General features: G+C 37.0%; 2 protein-coding genes across 2 annotated transcripts; both read left to right on the top strand.

Moving 5' to 3' along the window:
• The first annotated feature begins 6,363 nt into the window (after nucleotides 1-6,363).
• LOC110777343 (uncharacterized) lies at nucleotides 6,364-6,900 on the top strand. Its single transcript, XM_021981947.2, has one exon. The coding sequence runs from the start codon at nucleotides 6,364-6,366 to the stop codon at nucleotides 6,898-6,900; it is 537 nt and encodes a 178-aa protein (XP_021837639.2).
• Nucleotides 6,901-17,561: 10,661 nt separating this feature from the next.
• On the top strand, nucleotides 17,562-18,239 carry LOC110777341 (uncharacterized). The gene has a single exon (XM_021981946.2). It carries the CDS (start codon nucleotides 17,562-17,564, stop codon nucleotides 18,237-18,239), a length of 678 nt encoding a protein of 225 aa, XP_021837638.2.
• Nucleotides 18,240-19,218: the final 979 nt, after the last annotated feature.

Here is a 19,218-nt window from a genome sequence, read left to right as displayed (position 1 = left end):
GAGAGGGGGAGGAGAGTGTGCGGTGACGTCGGTGAGAGAGCACAACATTTTTAGGGTTTGGAATGGGGCTGGGGTTAAAGTGAGGGTGGGGTAATTTGGTCTTTTTGCTTGGGGACACGAAAAGTGTATTTACCTATTTAACCTCAGCTGTTCCTTTATATAATAGAGATACATGACAGAATTTGGTCTTCTATCCAAAACACCCAAGCCTTGCTTGATTTTTTCACTCTAATAATACCTACTCCGTATTTACTAAGAATAAAGGCCAAAATAGCCCAATAAAGAGTTCTAACAAAGTCCAAATTACGGTTTAATAGAGATCTTGACATTGGACTGGCTCAACTTGTCTAATAGGTTGGACTTGGGTTGATTAGAGTTGATCCGATTGGACCCTGATTGCTTTTCATATAGAGCTTGGCATTTTGAGGGTCGCAAAATAGATTTTAGAATATTTCATTTTATTAAAATAAGTATTTTACTGAATTGAACTACCTTGATCGGGTTCATGTGCTTAATGTTCTAAGAGCTTCATAGTCACTTTTAAATTGGTGATTTTTGAGTTTTGAGGGATGGAGTGACAGTGAGTAAAACATTATATTAAAGTATTAAACTATACTAATGTTTCATGATCGTATTGTTTGAAAATGAAAAATATGTTAAGATGTACTTATGTGATCTGTATTAAACTCTATATGGTTAGTGAATCAATTTCATAACCAGATTTCATAATTATGACGTAATTTGGGAGTGTATGGTTTGCTGATTCTAGGTATGTTTTGTAACTCAAATATATTTACTAAAAATATTCTCTCTATGGAAAACCCTCGTGTTAACCATGAAAACCAAGCTACTGCAGAATCAATAGAAGAGCAAGACAACTGCATCGATCCAATAAAAAACAAAAGTATAAGCGCACGATTACACATCTTATTTTCAATAAGAATCCAATAGTCACAGATGATGACGTAATGAATGAGGTAGTGGAGGGAGAAAACACTATCATCGGTCATGAAGACTTGCAGGAAGGTCCAGCACCACAAACAAAGGTCCCCCTGCCGCCCATGTCATTCCGTGACATGGTCCGTGGGGAAACCAACATAAATCAAGTAACTCCTATGGACAGTTGCTCAGATGAAGAAGAGGACGACATCTCAGATGATGATACGACTCCGGAAGACATCTCTAATGATCAACACTGCCCATTAATTTTATTGACCAAGGAGGAGAAACGTCGGATGCGTAATCCCTGGAAGAATTCACTGATAATCAAGATGTTCGACGGAGGCATTGGGTACATGGGACTTATGCGAAGACGAAAGAAAAAATGGAATATCCGTGGTGAACTCTCACTCACAAACATTGGTTGTAAGTATTTCATTGCTCGGTTTACGAACTCATCGGACTACCAGTTTGTCCTCACTCAGGGGCCGTGGAAGATTGATGATAACTATCTCACTATTGTTAAATGGGTACCTAATTTCGTACCAGACGAATCCCCCATCAAAATTCTAACGGCATGGGTGCGCATACCTAATTTATCGATGGAATACTTTGTTATGAACTTCCTAAAAAAAATAGGTTCGAAGATCGCAAAAGTTCTCAGAGTTGACAAATCCACCGCCTAAGCGGATAGGGGGAAATTTACGAGACTCAGTGTGGAGACAGACCTATCGAAGCCTCTTCTTTCAAAGTTTTGGTTGAAGGGCAAGATTTGGAAGGTCCAATACGAAGGAATTCGTATGATATGCTTTAAGTGTGGTCGAATGGGTCACGGTGAGTCTGAATGTCCAGGCATCCTGCTTGCCAGAAACACAGAGGTGCAAGCATTAGAAGCATAACTACAAGTCACTACCACCAACCAAAACCAACCAAAGAACAGACCAGAGGAAGAGGAGAATTATGGTTCATGGATGCTTGTAAAAAAGCCAATCCGCAAAAGACCTCATAGGGTGGATAAGACATTTACGACCAATACAAACACCACAGGTGGTGGTGCCAAGGCAGCGGTTAATTCCAGCAAGAATGGAAACAAATGTTTGGCCCCCAACCCTACCGATAATCACGGCGGATATAAGGGTAATGGATCGAGATTTTTGGCCCTCAAGGAGACTAATACGGAATAGGATACACAAATCGCTGGTCTAGAGAAGGATTCTGTTGGAGCCAGTCAAGATGCAAATCCCTTTAATTATGGGACAGTTGATTTGGGTCAAAATTCTCAATTTAATAGTAGCAATATTCCTAGAATTGTCACCTTTAATTTAGGACTAAATTCCTTACCTAGACAGATTCCCAGTGGAGAAAGGATTGTAACCAAAATATATCAAGAAAAGTCTAAAAAGCTATCTCAAGGCAATAAAAAATCCCTAACCACAACAAACTCTAATTCTATCCCAAGGCCCACCATTGAAACTCCCTTTAACGCCCCCCCCCCCCCCCCCCAAGCAAAGAAAACTACCCCATTGTATTTCATGCCAGTTCACAAGACCCCAACAATCCCACAGTAGCTAATGGACAACGGCCAATCATGCCTTCTCAACCAGTCATCGTCCCCCATGGACATCCACCCCCCCCCCCCCCACGTGGTCAAGTTGAAGGTGACCCTAGAGAAGACATTGTTCATAGGGCAACCCATGGAGCTCCCCTACCTTGTCACAGCGACCCCTCTGACCAACATTCTAGAAGTGAGGATCGACTCATGGCTACCTGTGCCACTGGAGAAATCGGAGCTAGTTGTAACGATGTTACTACCCAATGATGTTCAGCGCACTATGCGTTACATAAGCCATGCCTATATATCCACACTAAAGGAAATAATGCCCTTGGTCCAAGTATGCATTTAATGCTAAGTCTAATAAATGCGGTTCAGTATTAATTAACAAGTTAATAATTCCGTGAGATTAAGTGAACTGGATGCCTAGCTAGAGGCCACTTCAGTTCAAGTGGGATTAATAATATTAATCCACAACTTAATCTTGACTGAACCCGTAGGGTCACACAAATAGTACGTGAACGGATCAAGTATTTAAGTGAATATATTATTAATTAAGTACTCCATTTATGATCATTCGGAAATGACGGATCTCGGTTCCAGTGGGAGCTGAAATCGTCAAAAGGAAAAATAAAGAATACTCCGGAAATGATGATATTGCCGGAAACGGAAATATGGTTCATGACGGAAATATAAATATTATCCAAGTCGTAGATGTTGCCGGAAACGGAAAAATGGTTCGTATCGAAAAATATTATCGGAAGTAGAAATATTGTCGGAATCCGAAATATTGCCGGAAACGGAAATATTACCGGAATCGGAAATATTGTCGAAAAAGGAAGTTATTTTCGGAATCGGAAATATTAACGGAAACGTAAATATTTGTTCGAAACGGAAATGGATTCCAGAATCGGAAAACGAATCGAAAGCTCGACGAGCGACAAGTCGGCAAGCGAGCCGGCCCATCGCTTGACAAGCAAAGGCCGAGCGTATAGCACTAAGCACGAAGCCCAACACTAGTGCCCAGCCGATGGGCCAGCGATATAGTGGGCCGCGCCAAGCAAGCAAGGCAGCAACAACACAGTGGACCGCACCAAGCAAGCAACGCAACAACAACACTGTGGGCCGCGCCAAGCAAGCAAGGCAGCAGCAGCAATGCAAGCCCGCCAAGCAAGGCTACAACGCTGGGCCTTCGGCCAACTGCGGCTACGGCTGGGCTATGGCAGGCACGCGCACCAACGTCGCCATTGTGGCTGCGTTGGGTTGCTTCGACTTGGGCTCCAAGAAAAGTCCGATTGCTTAATTCCCAAGTAACTTTGGATTAAGTATTCCTAGTCCTACTGGAATTGATTTAATTAAGAGTTTAATTAATATTACAATTCTAATAGGATAAGAATTTCAATCCTAGTAGGGTTGGTAATTCTTTTCCTAGTAAGACTCAAATTCCTTATTTCCTACCCTATAAATATGAGGCTATGCCCTCATAAAATTATACATTGAAAATCATATTCTTTACTGTCATTGTGTTCAAGGGAAAACATAATATAGCCTAACCCGAATACATAAAACATTAAGTAAAATCCTAGTTGGTTAAACCTAAGGCGGATCCGAACGTGTTGTGGACTTTCTACGGAGGGGCAACATTTGGGGCTCTAAAGACTTGTTCTTGTTCGGTTCGGGAGCAGCTAGGGAAGGCACGCATCACATTGTATGTAACCTAAATTATGCTAATTGACTATGTGGCAATTAATTTGGATTATGGCTTTATGGTTCTTCCGCATGAATTATATTATTGTTTTATTCATAACCTAACAGTGGTATCACGAACCTCTAATTAATTCCAGAATCAATTATAGTTAACATGGATTAAATTTTATAAATTTGCAATGAATTAAAGGGGTGATTAATTTCGTAAATGTAATTTTTTGTGGGATCTTTTACGGTGATGACGTGTCACACATTCCTCGAAGGTATCAAGTACGAGCTGGCACGAACCTCTGGCATCCTGCAAAACAAGAATATTCCCGTAGGAATATTCCCTCCGATGCTTAAGTAAGTATAAGCTAGAGAGAGAAGTAATTTGTAGAGAGAAGGCAGAGAAAAGATAGTTTTAGGTTGGTGGGAATGAATTGATTGTCCCGTTTACCTAGGGATCTGCACTATTTATAGTGCAAGGGTTTCTTGGGAATTGGTCCTGCATTGATTGGATGTTTGTGCAAGATCAGGACACGTGCCTTGCTGGGGATTTGATTGGAACTTGGTGGGCCTTTTAAGCGTTTGGGTTTCTTGAAAGCCTCAGAAATGGGCTCCTCCTGAGTAGGTGGGTCTCAGGATCTTCTGATGGGCCTTTTAGGCCCTCTTTTTGGGCCTTCATGGTACAGCCTAGGTGGCGTTTGTTTTAGGCCACATCATAATTGATTGCAAATTCGTGCTATTATTTGATTATATATTCGCAGGATTTTTCGATAGTTTTGTCAATAATGGTCGAAATATTATGTTTTTATACTGAATATCGGATGTAAACGACGTTTAAATTTTTTACAAAAATCAAAGATTTGATGCCTAACCCAAAATTCCCAATTCGAAGCTTAACTATGACCTTTCGGGGGTTTTAGTTTTTCGAATGCAAAATTTGTATTGTTTATGATGTTAAATTAAATATTTGCGAATCTTGTATGTAAATCTTGAATTTATGATTGACCTACTTTATATGTTTAACAATTTTAAGTTCTAATTTTGTTAATTATACAACCTAATTTGTAATTATAATTAATTTGTTGAATTTAAATTATTTAGAATTTGTTTTGATTTTAATAATTAATTGATAATTTAATTAGGATCCTATATATGATTAAAAACCACCATAAAATTTTTTAAAATCGAAATATTTTAAAATTTTATGAGCTAGATTTTAACCCCTAAGAAATCATGTAATCGAAAATTAATTTGAATAATAAAATTTTGATTCTTCGCCTAAATTTAGTGAAATTAATAAAGATTATTAATTTGTCGTCAAATTTAAATATAAAAGTTTTGATTTTTATGATTCGTTCACAAACTTGCACGCACGAAGCAATGTAAGTTAAGTGTTACCCTCAAGGGGTGTTGCATAGTGCGGGCATGCGACGACGAGCAAGGGAGCTCGTTCCCCATGTGGTACAAGGCAGAGAGCAAGGCACGAGCGCGCGCACACGGGCACATCGCTTGTACAGTGTGTGCTATGCGAGTGATCGAGCCGAAAGGGCAACGCTGCACACGCCCAACAGTGCTGGTGTCGAGGCAGCGTGCAATGGATTTCAAGCCATGCGCGTCTGCCAGCCCGCGTTGTGCCCAGCAAGCGATGGCGACGAGGCATCGGTGGATGCCCTCGTGCCTTGCGCGCAAACCAAGCAAGCAAGCAGCGGTAGCCAGCGATGGCGTCGAGCCAATAGGCGCTGCCAAGGGCCTGGTTGTGCGATGGCCTCGGCCATGCGGGCGGTCAGCTCTTGCGACTCTGCAAGCCTTGGCGAGGCATGGGCCTTGCGCCCACATGCCTTGCCTTGGCCAAGGCCCATGTTCCTTGCTTTGGCCGATTATCTTGTTTCGTTTCGTTTTTTCATTTTCGGTTGAACAACGATTTTAATTAAATTTAATTTTGTAATTTAATTTTTCTTGGAATTTAATTTTGATTAATTTAATTATTATAATTTATTTTATACTAATTATTGTAATAAAATTAAAACCTTGGTAAAATTATAATTAATTAATTTTAATCAACTGAAAATAATAAAAGGGATTTAAAAATTAATTTATGTGAGGTTTAAATTTTAAATAAATTTGTAAGTTTCCGGTTGGACTAGGAAATACAATTTTATGTTTAAAATTTGTAAAGCATGAATGGAAGATTTTCTATTAAGAGTATGTACCAAAAGTTGTTGGGATCCCATGAGAAAGTTAACTGGAGAAGGTTGATCTGTAATAACAAGGCTACTCCCAAAAGCTTGATTATTACTTGGCTTACTTTATGGGGTAGGCTGCCTACTCTAGATAGATTGTTCACTTGGAAAGTTGTGAGCACAAATGTTTGCCCTCTGTGTGCTAACTGCCCTGAGTCTGTCCAACACCTGTTCTTTGAATGCTCTTACTCAGCTGATATTTGGCAGAAGGTGTTAGTAGCTCTTCAGTTCAGCAGGACCCCTAGCACTTTTGATTTGGAGCTAAGATGGATGATATCAGTAGCAAAGAGAACTAGTGCCAGATGCAAATTGCTGATGATGTTCTTTGCTGAGTGTATTTATAGTATTTGGCTGCAACGTAATGCTAAGGTTTTCACTCAAACCTGCCTGAGCCCTGCTGATGTCTTGAAGGAGATCAAATTCAGAGTTGCTTGTAAAGCTACTGATGATCAGAAGCAGTTACTTCTGTTTTAGGCTAGCTTTCTTTTAGCTGTGTTATTTCTTGCTGATGTTGTTTTGTTGGTTGGCCTGTTGGTCTGTATTATTTGCTGCTAGCTTGCTAGCTTCCCCTCTTTGGTAATAAAGAATTTTATTTGCCAAAAAAAAAAAAAAAATTGTAAAGCAAGTAAATGCTTGGTTTTAGTGGGAGATTTTAGTCATTAAACTCTTTATTAGGTCTTTATTCCTTTAAGGTTAAAACAACTCGATTAGAACTAATAAGGTTGAATAATTTGTAGATTGTTGGAATCTTTGATTAGTTGCTGCAAATGTTTATGTGATGCATGCTTTTTCTACTAACTTGCTATGTGGGTCATTCATTGATAAATGAATGGATGAATGATATATTGTAAATGTACTGTTTTGCAGGTTATGGAAAGTGACTAGTATGACCCAAATAGGATAGTAAATATGGTATGCGTACCATTAATTTCAATGTAAAATTGGTCTAATGCACCAAATTTTTTATTTAAATATGATCTGCGTACCATCAAATAGTTATAATTAGTTTAATTATAGCATATCCTATTTGAAGAAAATGGCGCCTCCCATGGTGAAATTCAAGACGGAGTTTCCAATCCATTTTCAAGACGGAGTTTGAAGTTGAAGCTTCAAGATGAAGTCGGGCCATACTAGATCACATTTAAATCTTATTCATGTTTGAAGTTATTTATTGCTTTATATATGTCTTAATAATGCATGAGATTGTGGCTTGATTATGTTGCATGATTAAGGATTTTAGTTAACTTAAAATCTAACCAACATAGTAAGAGACCTAAGTTCCAAACTTTAAAATAACACTTACTTGGATAACCTTTACATCAATCTAGTAATAGTTTTCCGCCATAGCGAGGTGTTACTTATTGATTCTAAAGGGGTAAGGTACACAGTGTTGTAAGTACATTTTTCGATCAATTAGTGATAGTTTTCCACCATACCGAGGTGTCACTTCTGATCGTAGTACACAATTAGTTGTGAGTACAAGTTGATTTTGGTTGAACTCAACGATATATGTAAGGAGTCCTTTTATGTCGTGGATAATGGGATAGGTTTACCTAATAAGTTCTTAGACATACCTATCAACCAAGAGTAGCTTCTAGACTATTAGCAAAGGATTTTCTTACCTAAAATATTTTAGAATTGTGTCTAAATACATAATGTGCTTAATTCTTCAATAATTTAAGGATCTTGGATTCATTTTATTCACACCTGCCGGAACTAAATATTTCGAATAAAATGCCAATGACTTGTTTAAATTGCATGATTGGTTTAATTTTCAAGTTATTACTCATGATAAATGTTTAGACTTTGCATGCTTCAATGTATGTTTTAATTATTGTTTATAATTAAATATCTTTTACTGCAATAAATTCTTTTAGAAGGGTAACATTAAATTCCCTCGATTGGTAGTGAATCCAAGAATGATTCACAGAAATGAGAGAAAATGAGCAATTTAAATGTACGTTTCTTATAGTGACTTTTATGGTTGTTTTCGAGTATCAAAGTCGAATGGAAAACCGATTGGTGCTTGTAAATTCAAAATACAATGTAGTTTTGAGATCATAAAGCATTGAATTTAACAATCAGCTTTACCAATGGTTAACTACCTAATACCTTTTATCCATTGAATTCTCGAATGAGTCTAGCTACTAGACATTCGAATAGATCGGCGCTTAGAGAACTTTAAATGCTTCTGGTAAGATCTGAAGGAAATAATGCCCTTGGTCCAAGTATGCATTCTATGATAAGTCTAATAAATGCGGTTCAGTATTAATTAACAAGTTAATAATTCTGTGAGATCAAGTGAGCTGAATGCCTAGCTAGAGGCCGCTTCAGTTCAAGTGGAATTAATGATATTAATCCACAGTTTACTCTTGACTGAACCCGTAGGGTCACACAAATAGTACGTAAACGGATCAAGCATTTAATGGCATTAAATACTCTATCTATGGATATTCGGAATCGACAGATCTTGGTTTCAGTGGGAGCTGAGATCGTCACAAGCAAGAAATGAATACTCCGGAAACGATGATATTGCCGGAAACGGAAATATGGATCGTATCGGAAATATAAATATTATCCAAGTCGTAGATGTTGCCAGAAACAGAAACATGGTACGTATCGGAAAATATTATCGGAAATGGAAATATTGCCAGAATCGGAAATATTGCCGGAAACGGAAATATTGTCAGAATCGGAAATATTATCGGAATCGGAAAATAATTCCGGAAACGGAAATATTAAATATTTGTTCGAAACGGAAATTAATTCCGGAATCGGAAATGTTAAATATTGTTCGTATCGGAAATGAATTCCGGAATCGGAAATTTAATCGGAAGCGTATCGTACGAATAAGCATCGGACGAGGCCTGCCGGACGAGGGCCCAGCACGAAGCCAGGCCATCGCCCAGCAAGCCAAGCGCGCCACACGAACAGCCAAGGCCACGCCAGGCCCAGCGCAAGGCCAGGCCCAGCAGGCCGTGGCTAGCGCGCACAGCGCGCGCAGCGCGCGCAGGTGCTTGCGTGGGCTTGTAGCTCGCGTAGGCCTCGCTGCGTGGGCTGCTGCCCGCACGCACGCGCATGGGCGGCCCATCGTGGCTGCCGTGTGTGTGTGCGTAAGTGTTTGTGTTCATGCACGATTCCTAAAACGTGCAGAGTTCGATTAATGATTAAATTCCTAATTCTATTTGATAAATTAATTAATTAGAGTTCTTGTAGGATTCTAAGTTTAATTAATTCGTATCCTAATAGGATTCCAATTCTCTTTCCATACCCCTATAAATATGTGGCCTGGGTTCACAATTTATAACGAGTTTTAAAAGTATTCAAAGTGAGTTTTTGAGAGAAAAATTCAGTCACACATCTTGCTCAAAAGTGCCGAAAATTCTAGTACCTTAAGGGCGATTCTAGTTGGTCAATCTTAAGGCGGATCCGGACGTGCTGTGGACTATCTACGGAGGGACGACACTTGGAGTCCTAAAGACTTGTTCTTGTTCGGTTCGGGCGCAGCTAGGGAGGGCACGCAACAAAGAGTATGCATCTAAATTATGCTATATGATTATGTGTAAATAATATGTAATCCTGGGTTAATGGTTGTTTCCGCATGATTTATGTAATATCATATGTATCATAACCTAACAGTATCATCTCATTGAAACATAATATTCAACATAAATAAAATGGTAAGAACTTTGTTGGAGTGACATTGGACATGTCTAATAAAGTATAAAAGTCAACATTAGAGAAATCAATTTCTGCTTATGTTTAAAGAAAAATAACCTAGCAATCAAACTTCTTTGCTATCATATACCGCTTGAGGTTCTTACTTCAGTAATAACTCAAACTATGGAAGATAGGCTACACTAATGACCTACAAGTGGGAAATGAAGCATGGCAATGCTACATTAGTTGTAGGGTCATCTAGTTTGTTTTAAGTCCTCTCAAGGCTGGAACTTAATGGCTATTTTGTTCCATAAATCAGCATACCTAAATTTCTGCTTTCAAACACAGAAAGACTCACATTCAAGAAAAACAAAAACAATGTGTGTTTGTTTTTTTGAATGAAATGGTCATTTACGGGTTGAGTCAATATGCTTGATTAAAACAAACAACACTTTAACAATAAAGAACTTTACTAAGTTCAAATGAATCTCTTGATTTGAGTACCACTAACCTTTAGCATTGTTTCTTAGACCATATCAACAAGGTAACATACAAAAGCTCTATTTTGATGGACTTTTGAAAGTAGATTGATTTCTAGATCAATTCAAGACAAGCTAGTCTTACTTGTTGAAAGTAACAAAAGATATGAACTATTGTTAGAGCACCTAGACAATAGAGTGAATATGGATTTATTTACTCAAAGTGATATAAGTTTGAATCTGTATGGCTAGTTCAAAGATTCATAGAAAAGTATAAAAACGTCCACTTGGCAAGAAATTATAAAGATCTAGGTTAGATCATGTTGATGATTACTTATACCAAGAATGATCATCAACGATTGTGTGTTGTAATTTCACAATCTAGTTCCATAAGATATGGTTTATCTAAATTGGAATGATCGAAGTCAATTAGTACTTGATCTATTCGATCAATGATGAATCATAAAGATTTTTCCTATAATTTCTAAACAAAATGCTCAACTACCACCAAACTAAACCAAATTCGTCAAAGCTATTGAAAAGTAATTTCATAATATCTTTTCAATAATATATATATATATATATATATATATATATATATATATATATATATATATATATATATATATATATATATATATATATATATATATATATATACATATATATATATATAGGAGAGGGATCCGGTAAGAACACCTCCTTATGTAAGAACACTTCTTACGGTAAGAACACTTTTACACTCTCCAGGTTCAAAATTTGTTCAACCATGTTCAAAATTTTCAAGCTCATGTTTTAAATTTATTCAACCATGTTCTAAATTTATTCAACCATGTTCTAAATTTGTTCAACCATGTTCTAAATTTATTCAACCATGTTCTAAATTTTCAAGCTCATGTTCTAAATTAATCGAACCATGTTCTGATTTATTCAACGATGTTCTAAATTTGTTCAACCATGTTCTAAATTTATTCAAGTATGTTTTAATTTTATTCAACCATCTTCTAAATTTTTAAGCCCATGTTCTAAATTTTTAAGCCCATGTTCTAAATTTTAAGCTCATGTTCTAAATTTATTCGACGATGTTCTAAATTTGTTCGACAATGTTCTGAATTTGTTCAACCATGTTTTAAATTTATTCGACGATGTTCTAAATTTGTTCAATCATATTCTAAATTTATTCAATCATGTTCTAAATTTATTCAAGCATGTTCTAAATTTAGAACAAGTCAACACATATACATATATAAATGTTCTAAATTTTCAAGCTCGTGTTCTAAATTTTAGAAAATGCTTGAATTAATTTAGAACATGAGCTTGAATATGTGTTCAAGCTCGTGTTATATAAATTTATTCAACCATGTTCTAATTTTATTGAAACATGTTCTAAATTTGTCCAACAATGTTCTAAATTTAGAACATGGAACCTAGTCAACACATATACATATATACTTGTTCTGAAATTTCAAGCTCATGTTCTAAATTAATTCAAGCATGTTCTAAAATTATTAAACATTTTATAAATTTATTCAACCATGTTCTAAATATATTCAAGCATGTTCTAAATTAATTCAAGCATGTTTTAAAATTATTAAACATGTTATAAATTTATTCAAGCATGTTCTAACTTTATTCAAAAGTGTTCAAAAAATTTTCAAGCATTTCTGAATTCATTCAAGCATATTATAAATTAATTCAAACATGTTCTAAAATTATTAAACATGTTATAAATTTATTCCATCATGATCTAACTTTATTCAAGCATGTTTTAACTTTATTCAACCGTGTTCAAATTTTATTCAAACATGTTCTAACTTCATCAAACAGTGTTCTAAATCCCGATATATGTTCAAACAAGATCTGATTCGCGGCCACCAAATTTGAAATCGATTTTAATTTTTGAATTGAGAAATCGATTGATTTTAGAATCAAAGAAATAGATTGATTTTAGAATCTCAGAAAATATCAATCGACTGATTTTGGAATAGAAGAAATTGAAGAAATCCGACAGAAATCGAAATCGAAGAAATCTTATAGAAATTGAAATCCAAATCGACTTACCATCAGTTAAATCGATTGATAAATCGATTTTGATTTTCTGGTTTGGCGACTGCGATTAGAATTGCAGCGAGTGGCGGTGAGTGGAGATCAGAGAGCGGTGGTGAGTGGAGATCAGAAAGCGGCGGCGAGCGGAGATCAAAAAGCGGCGGAGAGCGGCGGTGAGCCGGATGTTGGTGGTGGCTACGAGCGATTTCGAACACCAGCGATTTCAAACACAACAACGACTTGCTGCGACCGGCGGCGATTGAATGAGAAGAAGCGGCGACAAGTGGTGAGAAGAAGTAACGACGAGAGGCGAGCAGCGGCGGTGGCTAGTGGCGACGATCAGCGATCAACGAGGAAGCTGTTGGTGGTGTTCGAAAGGAGAGAGAGGGGAATTGAAGAGAGAGAAAAGTTCTACAAATAATGGAAAAAAAACGTGATAAAATAATTAAATTAGTTAATTTGTTTAAAAAAATTACGAAAATGCCATTATAGAAAGTGTTCGATATATGTTTAATTGTGATTTATTCAAATGAGACACAAGGGTATTGTTTCTACCACGAATTTTTTTATAACATAATGTTTGTTTACTCAAAATAATGTCCTTTTGGAGATTCGTTTCCAAAATGAAAAGTGGGAGAAAATAGACCTTTAAAGTCTTCGAGGCAAACAACAAACATAAACGGACATTCTATACCCACGTAGGCATAGAGTTCAGGTCACTGAAACTATGAGATTCTTCTATTAGATAGTGATGAACCCTACAACTTGCAGTTAAACTATTATCATGTAGATTAATGAGTTTGTGACTTATGAGAAAGCAGTGAAGAAAATAGATTCCCTAAAATGGTTAGAGGCCATATATAGACTCAAATATTTTAGATGGTTAAAGGCCAAAAAACAGAATAAATGTTTTGATGACAAAATTGAAATTTTGTTGATTTGCAAGAATGGTTTACATCTATTGGTTGCAAATTGGTTTTAAGGATAAAAACCATCAAACATGGAATTTTGTTCACACACAAAGCTAGATTAGTTGCTAAAGGTTACAATCAAATTCATGGTGTGGATTGTGTTAAAACCTCATGCATAATCGTAATGCGCAAGTCTATAAATCAAACATTGATTGCATATTGGTACATATGGCAATTGGATGACAAAACATCTTCCTCAATCAAATGTTGGAAGAAACTATGTACATGGCATGTCATAGGATTTGTGGATCCAAATAAATACTTGAAAAGGAAAGCTAGCTTATGAAATCTAAGTACAAATTTAAGCAAGAAATTGGGAATTGGAATTGTATTTTAGTGAAGCTAATAAGCATTTTAGTTTCATAAAATGTACATGATTCTTATAGATGTATAAGAAGTTTGGTGGGAGTACGTAAAAACTTAATTGGTCCTATGTGTATCACACACATATCTCTCTATTGTGAAATAACATTCAAATGATAAAGACTTAGATTTGAAATTATTCATCAATAATGGACCAAGGAGAAACTTAGTACATACTGGGTGTTAAGATCTATTTACAAAGATCTTATAATATTATTTTAGATTAAGTAATGCTATTTACTAAATCGAACACGAAAGACTCCATTGGATATATTCGACCCATATGAATAAATCTAAGTAAAGAATTTTTGAACTATGTATAAGCATTTACTAAGTTAAATATAAAAGGATCTAGATGAGATTCTTCACCTATATTAAAGAATTTAGCTGGATTCAGTATCTGCTGAAACTGAATGAGCCAAAGTTACATGAATAGAATTCAATTGGGAATTATTTTGCAAAATAATTTATCATGTATGATATAATATGAGGATCGCAAAACGGTATCGTATGGCTTTAGGCATGACAAACATATACCAACATCTATTGGTCTAAGTAAAGATAAACTAGATTGAGATCAAGAAAAACTTATGGTACTTCAAAAGGTACATAGGAATAGTTCTTGATTCAAGGAAATGAAGATATGCTAAATATTGATGCTACACGCATAAACACATGCAAAGGATCAAGCAAGATCCCTTTGGAGTTAACCATTGGCAAGAACGAGCTATATGCATCGTGGTTTGAAATGGCAACATAGATTGAATGCGTGGGAAATTAAGTATTAATTTCTATGTTCTAAGATACAGCTGGAAAGTCTTCCACATATCCGTGAACTGCTTGGATAAGAAAATCCAAACAAAGCGTTACTAGCATTCTATACAATTGAAGTAAAAGTAATTATTGCCTAAGAAGCAATGAAACAGATCTAGAGTTGTTTATGATAAAGAGTTCTTCGTTGATCTTGGGTAGATCACATGTCTGCTGACTTGATGGTTCTTCATTGCAAAATGGGTAAAACCACTCTTGAAGAAAGAAAGACTAGATCACAAAATAAACATACTCAAAAGATCTTATTATCCTATCTCGAAAGGCATTCGATGAAATGGATATTAAGATTGGCAAAGCATGATAACTAAACCTATGCAACGAGTGAGAAACAACACTCACGTTGTGGCACTGGAAATCAAGAATAGTGAATTCCATTAGTTGTTTTAAAGATGGGTTAGGGGTCCATGGTTGTAAAACACTGGGGTTGAACATTTATCATATATGAAATGTATTTTCATATTCCATTTAATCTTGGTTTAGTATTAAATGATGAGCCCTTTCAATTTGACAATATATTCAAGAAATGTATATCAAGTGAACTTGAATGTCAAAAGGTGAAAATAGTCCCTGGTCGGAAGTTTTCTATAAAGGTGGATGCATAGAAAACGCTAGCCGACTAGAATGCAAGATGCATGACTAGTAATTCGGTTTCTTGAACTACGTGGACATGGCAATGTCGCAATCATTTGCATATATACTTACTTGAGAAGAATAGTATTGGACAGGCCTAAGAAACTTTACTGTAAGAGATGAAATATGTCACAAGTAAATTTCATTACATTATTAGACACTAATCCTCAATACCTGAGTGATTTGAGATAATTTGTTGTAGAACCGGTTTCCTTGACGTTGTCAAGTGTCGCACCGTAAAAGGAGACCATAACGGCAACGCTCAGGTAATCACCTATCAAACGAAGTCTAACCTCAAGATTACAAGATTGGGATTGTCCTCCCATAAATCGGGATAATATGCCGAAAGTTGTACAAGGCCACTCGGAGAGCTAGAAACTGAAAAATGCATGGCATTGCTCAAATGAATCATAGGCTATGATTATCTGTTTATTTGATCAGTTGAACTCTAAAACCGAGAAATACCTCTGGACATAATAAGGATGACTACTCTTACCTTATATTCATGAGCAGGAATCAAGCGACAAAGGTATTAGGAAATGCACACTTGTCCCTAAGGACAAGTGGGAGACTGAAGGAAATAATACCCTTGGTCCAAGTACGTATTTAATGCTAAGTGTAATAAATGCGGTTCAGTATTAATTAACAAGTTTATAATTCAGTGAGATCAAGTGAACTGGATGCCTAGATAGAGGTCGCTTCAGTTTAAGTGGAATTAATAATAACATTAATCCACAACTTACTCTTGACTAAACCCGTAGGGTCACACAAATAGTACGCGAACGAATCAAGTATTTAAGAGAATATATTATTCATTTAGTACTCCATTTATGATCATTCGGAAACGAAGGATCTCGGTTACAGTGGGAGCTGAAATCATCAAAAGGCAAAATAAAGAATACTCCGGAAATGATGATATTGCCAGAAACAGAAATATGGTTCATGACGGAAATATAAATATTATCCAAGTCATAGATGTTGCCGGAAACATAACATGGTTCATATCGGAAAATATTATCTGAAATAGAAATATTGTCGGAATTGGAAATATTGCCGGAAACGAAAATATTACCGGAATCGAAAATTTTGTCGGAAAAGGAAATTATTTCCGGAATAAGAAATATTAACGAAAACGTAAATATTTGTTCCAAATGGAAATGGATTGTGAAATCGGAAAACGAAACGGAAGCTCGACGAGCGACAAGCCGGCAAGCAAGCCGGCCCATCGCTCGATAAGCAAAGGCCGAGCGCATAGCACTAAGCACAAAGCCCAGCGCCAGCGCCTCGCCAATGGGCTAGCGACACAGTGGGTCACGCCAAGCAAGCAAGGCAGCAACAACACAGTGGGCCTCGCCAAGCAAGCAAGGCAGCAACAACACCGTGGGCTGCGCCAAGCAAGCAAGGCAGCAACAGCAATGCAAGCCCGCCAAGAAAGGTTGTAGCGCGCTGGGCCTTCGGCCAGCTGCGGCTGCGGCTGGGCCTGGGCAGGCACGCGCACCAACGTGGCCCTTTGTGGCTGCGTTGGGTTGCTTTGTCTTGGGCTCCAATAAAAGTCCGATTGCTTAATTCTCAAATAAATTTGGATTAAGTATTCCTAGTCCTACTGGAATTGATTTAATTAAGAGTTTAATTAATATTACAATTATAATTGGATAACAATTTCAATCCTAGTAGGGTTGGTGATTCTTTTCCTAGTAAGACTCAAATTCCTTATTTCCTACCCTATAAATATGAGGCTAGGCCCTCATAATTTTATACATTAGAAAATCATATTCTTTACTCTCATTATGTTCAAGGGAGAACATAATATAGCCTAACCCGAATACATAAAACCTTAAGTAAAATCCTAGTTGGTTAAACCTAAAGCGGATTCGAACGTGCTGTGGACTTTCTATGGAAGGGCAATGTTTGGGGCTCTAAAGACTTGTTCTTGTTCAGTTCGGGAGAAGCTAGGAAAGGAACACATCACATTGTATGTAACCTAAATTATGCTAATTGACTATGTGGCAATTAATCTGGATTCTGGCTTTATGGTTCTTCCGCATGAATTATATTATTGTATTATTCATAACCTAACACATACTTCCCTCAGTCCCCAGTTTAATGTAAGACAGATTACCAAACTTAGCGTCGGATACCCTTACCCATATCCTGTATGGTATGGAACATGCATGGTGCAGGGAGCACAACCTTTGTCAACACTCTCAAAGAACTAGTTCGTACACACCGCCCGAATGTTCTGGTACTGGTTGAAACCCACATGGGAGGGGCTCAAGCAACAAAAATAGCTTATGTTCTTGGTTATATGGGCCATACTCGGGTGGATGCTATGGGGATCAGTGGTGGAATTTGGGTCTTTTGGAAACCAGAATTGGTTAAAGTAAAGCCCATAATCAAACATAATCAGCATATTACCATTGATATTTCTCGAGTTGGGGACACCCCTTGGTACTTTACTACTGTCTACGCAAGCCTAGACCCGGTTAAACGTAAAGAATTATGGGATGATCTTAAAAACTTTGCCTCGACCCACAATAAACCATGGCTTGTTGCCAGTGATTTCAACGACACTCGTACAACCTCTGAAAGAAACACTTCCTGTCAAGAAACCAACCGCCGGTCTGCTCATGATTGGATTGATGAGATGCAACTCGTAGAAATTGAATTTGTAGGGGCTGGTCATACCTGGGCCAGAGGTCTGTCCCGTGAAACGCGCCAGAGTGGAAGGCTCGATCAAGACTTATGTAATGCAGAATGGGGTTTGAGATTTGAGCAAGCCAAAGTGCGCCATCTCCCAGCCGTGGGTTCACACCACTTTCCTATCTTTATCTAACCGAATGGTTTTGTTTCGCTACAAGCTGTACATCGCCCCTTCAGTTTTCAAGCAACTTGGCTGTCCCATGAAATTTTCAAAAGTTTCCTTCATGAAAAATGGGATGATAATGGTCCTTTAATTCCAACTCTTGCAAAAATATCATCAGACCTCCAAGTTTGGAACAGGAACCTTTGTCGTGGGCCTTGCTGCCGATTGAGCTCCTTGCTTGGCCAGTTGGCTTGGCTTATTAGATAGGTTATTTCAATAACCTATTCTACATTTTTTTTCCAACTAACCTAATTATTCCATTTCTAACCTAAGGACATAGAGAACCCTAATTCTCTTTGTGGCTCCATTAGAGTGTTCTTCCCAAAAGAAAAATATCTTGAAGGAGATCTAAGCCCTCAATCTCAAGACGGATCCGAACGTGTCGGTGAACCAAGTAGAGGAACGACATTTGGATTTCTTGTTCGTGTTCGTTGAACTAAGGGGAAAACACGCTACAAACGTAAGTTATGCTTAATCTGTACTTTATACATGCTTCCTGGATTTGGGGTTATTCCGTTATCATGTTATGTATTAAATTGTAAAGCCCTACAATATTGCGAAACATTTAATTATTTGATAAATATCCAAAACCAAGGGGGGCCATGGCCTAACCCAGCCCCCCTTGGTTCCGCCACTACACACATGCTTGTGCTTGAAAGTGGAGATTTCTTATCACCTCCCTACTCTCATAAGTTTTTTGGTTGACAATAAAAATAGAGGAAGTGAAAATTTATGAGAACTCATAAGTTGCGTATTTATTTGGTTAGAAAGTGAGAATTTGTGAAAATTTTGACTTCCTGCAAAACATGATAAATAAATTATCAAACCCTTTTTAATCAAACAAAATGACTGAGATTTTCTAATTTTCATGTTATCAATTAAACAATTTAATAAAGTTTCCCTAAAAACCAATTTAATGGAATTCTTAATAACTTAACACTTCCCTTAT

This window comes from Spinacia oleracea, chromosome 5 (assembly GCF_020520425.1).
Source record: "Spinacia oleracea cultivar Varoflay chromosome 5, BTI_SOV_V1, whole genome shotgun sequence".
Taxonomy (NCBI): domain Eukaryota; kingdom Viridiplantae; phylum Streptophyta; class Magnoliopsida; order Caryophyllales; family Amaranthaceae; genus Spinacia; species Spinacia oleracea.
The sequence above is the reverse complement of the archived record's forward strand: the minus strand, read 5'-3'. Positions and strand labels throughout refer to the sequence as shown.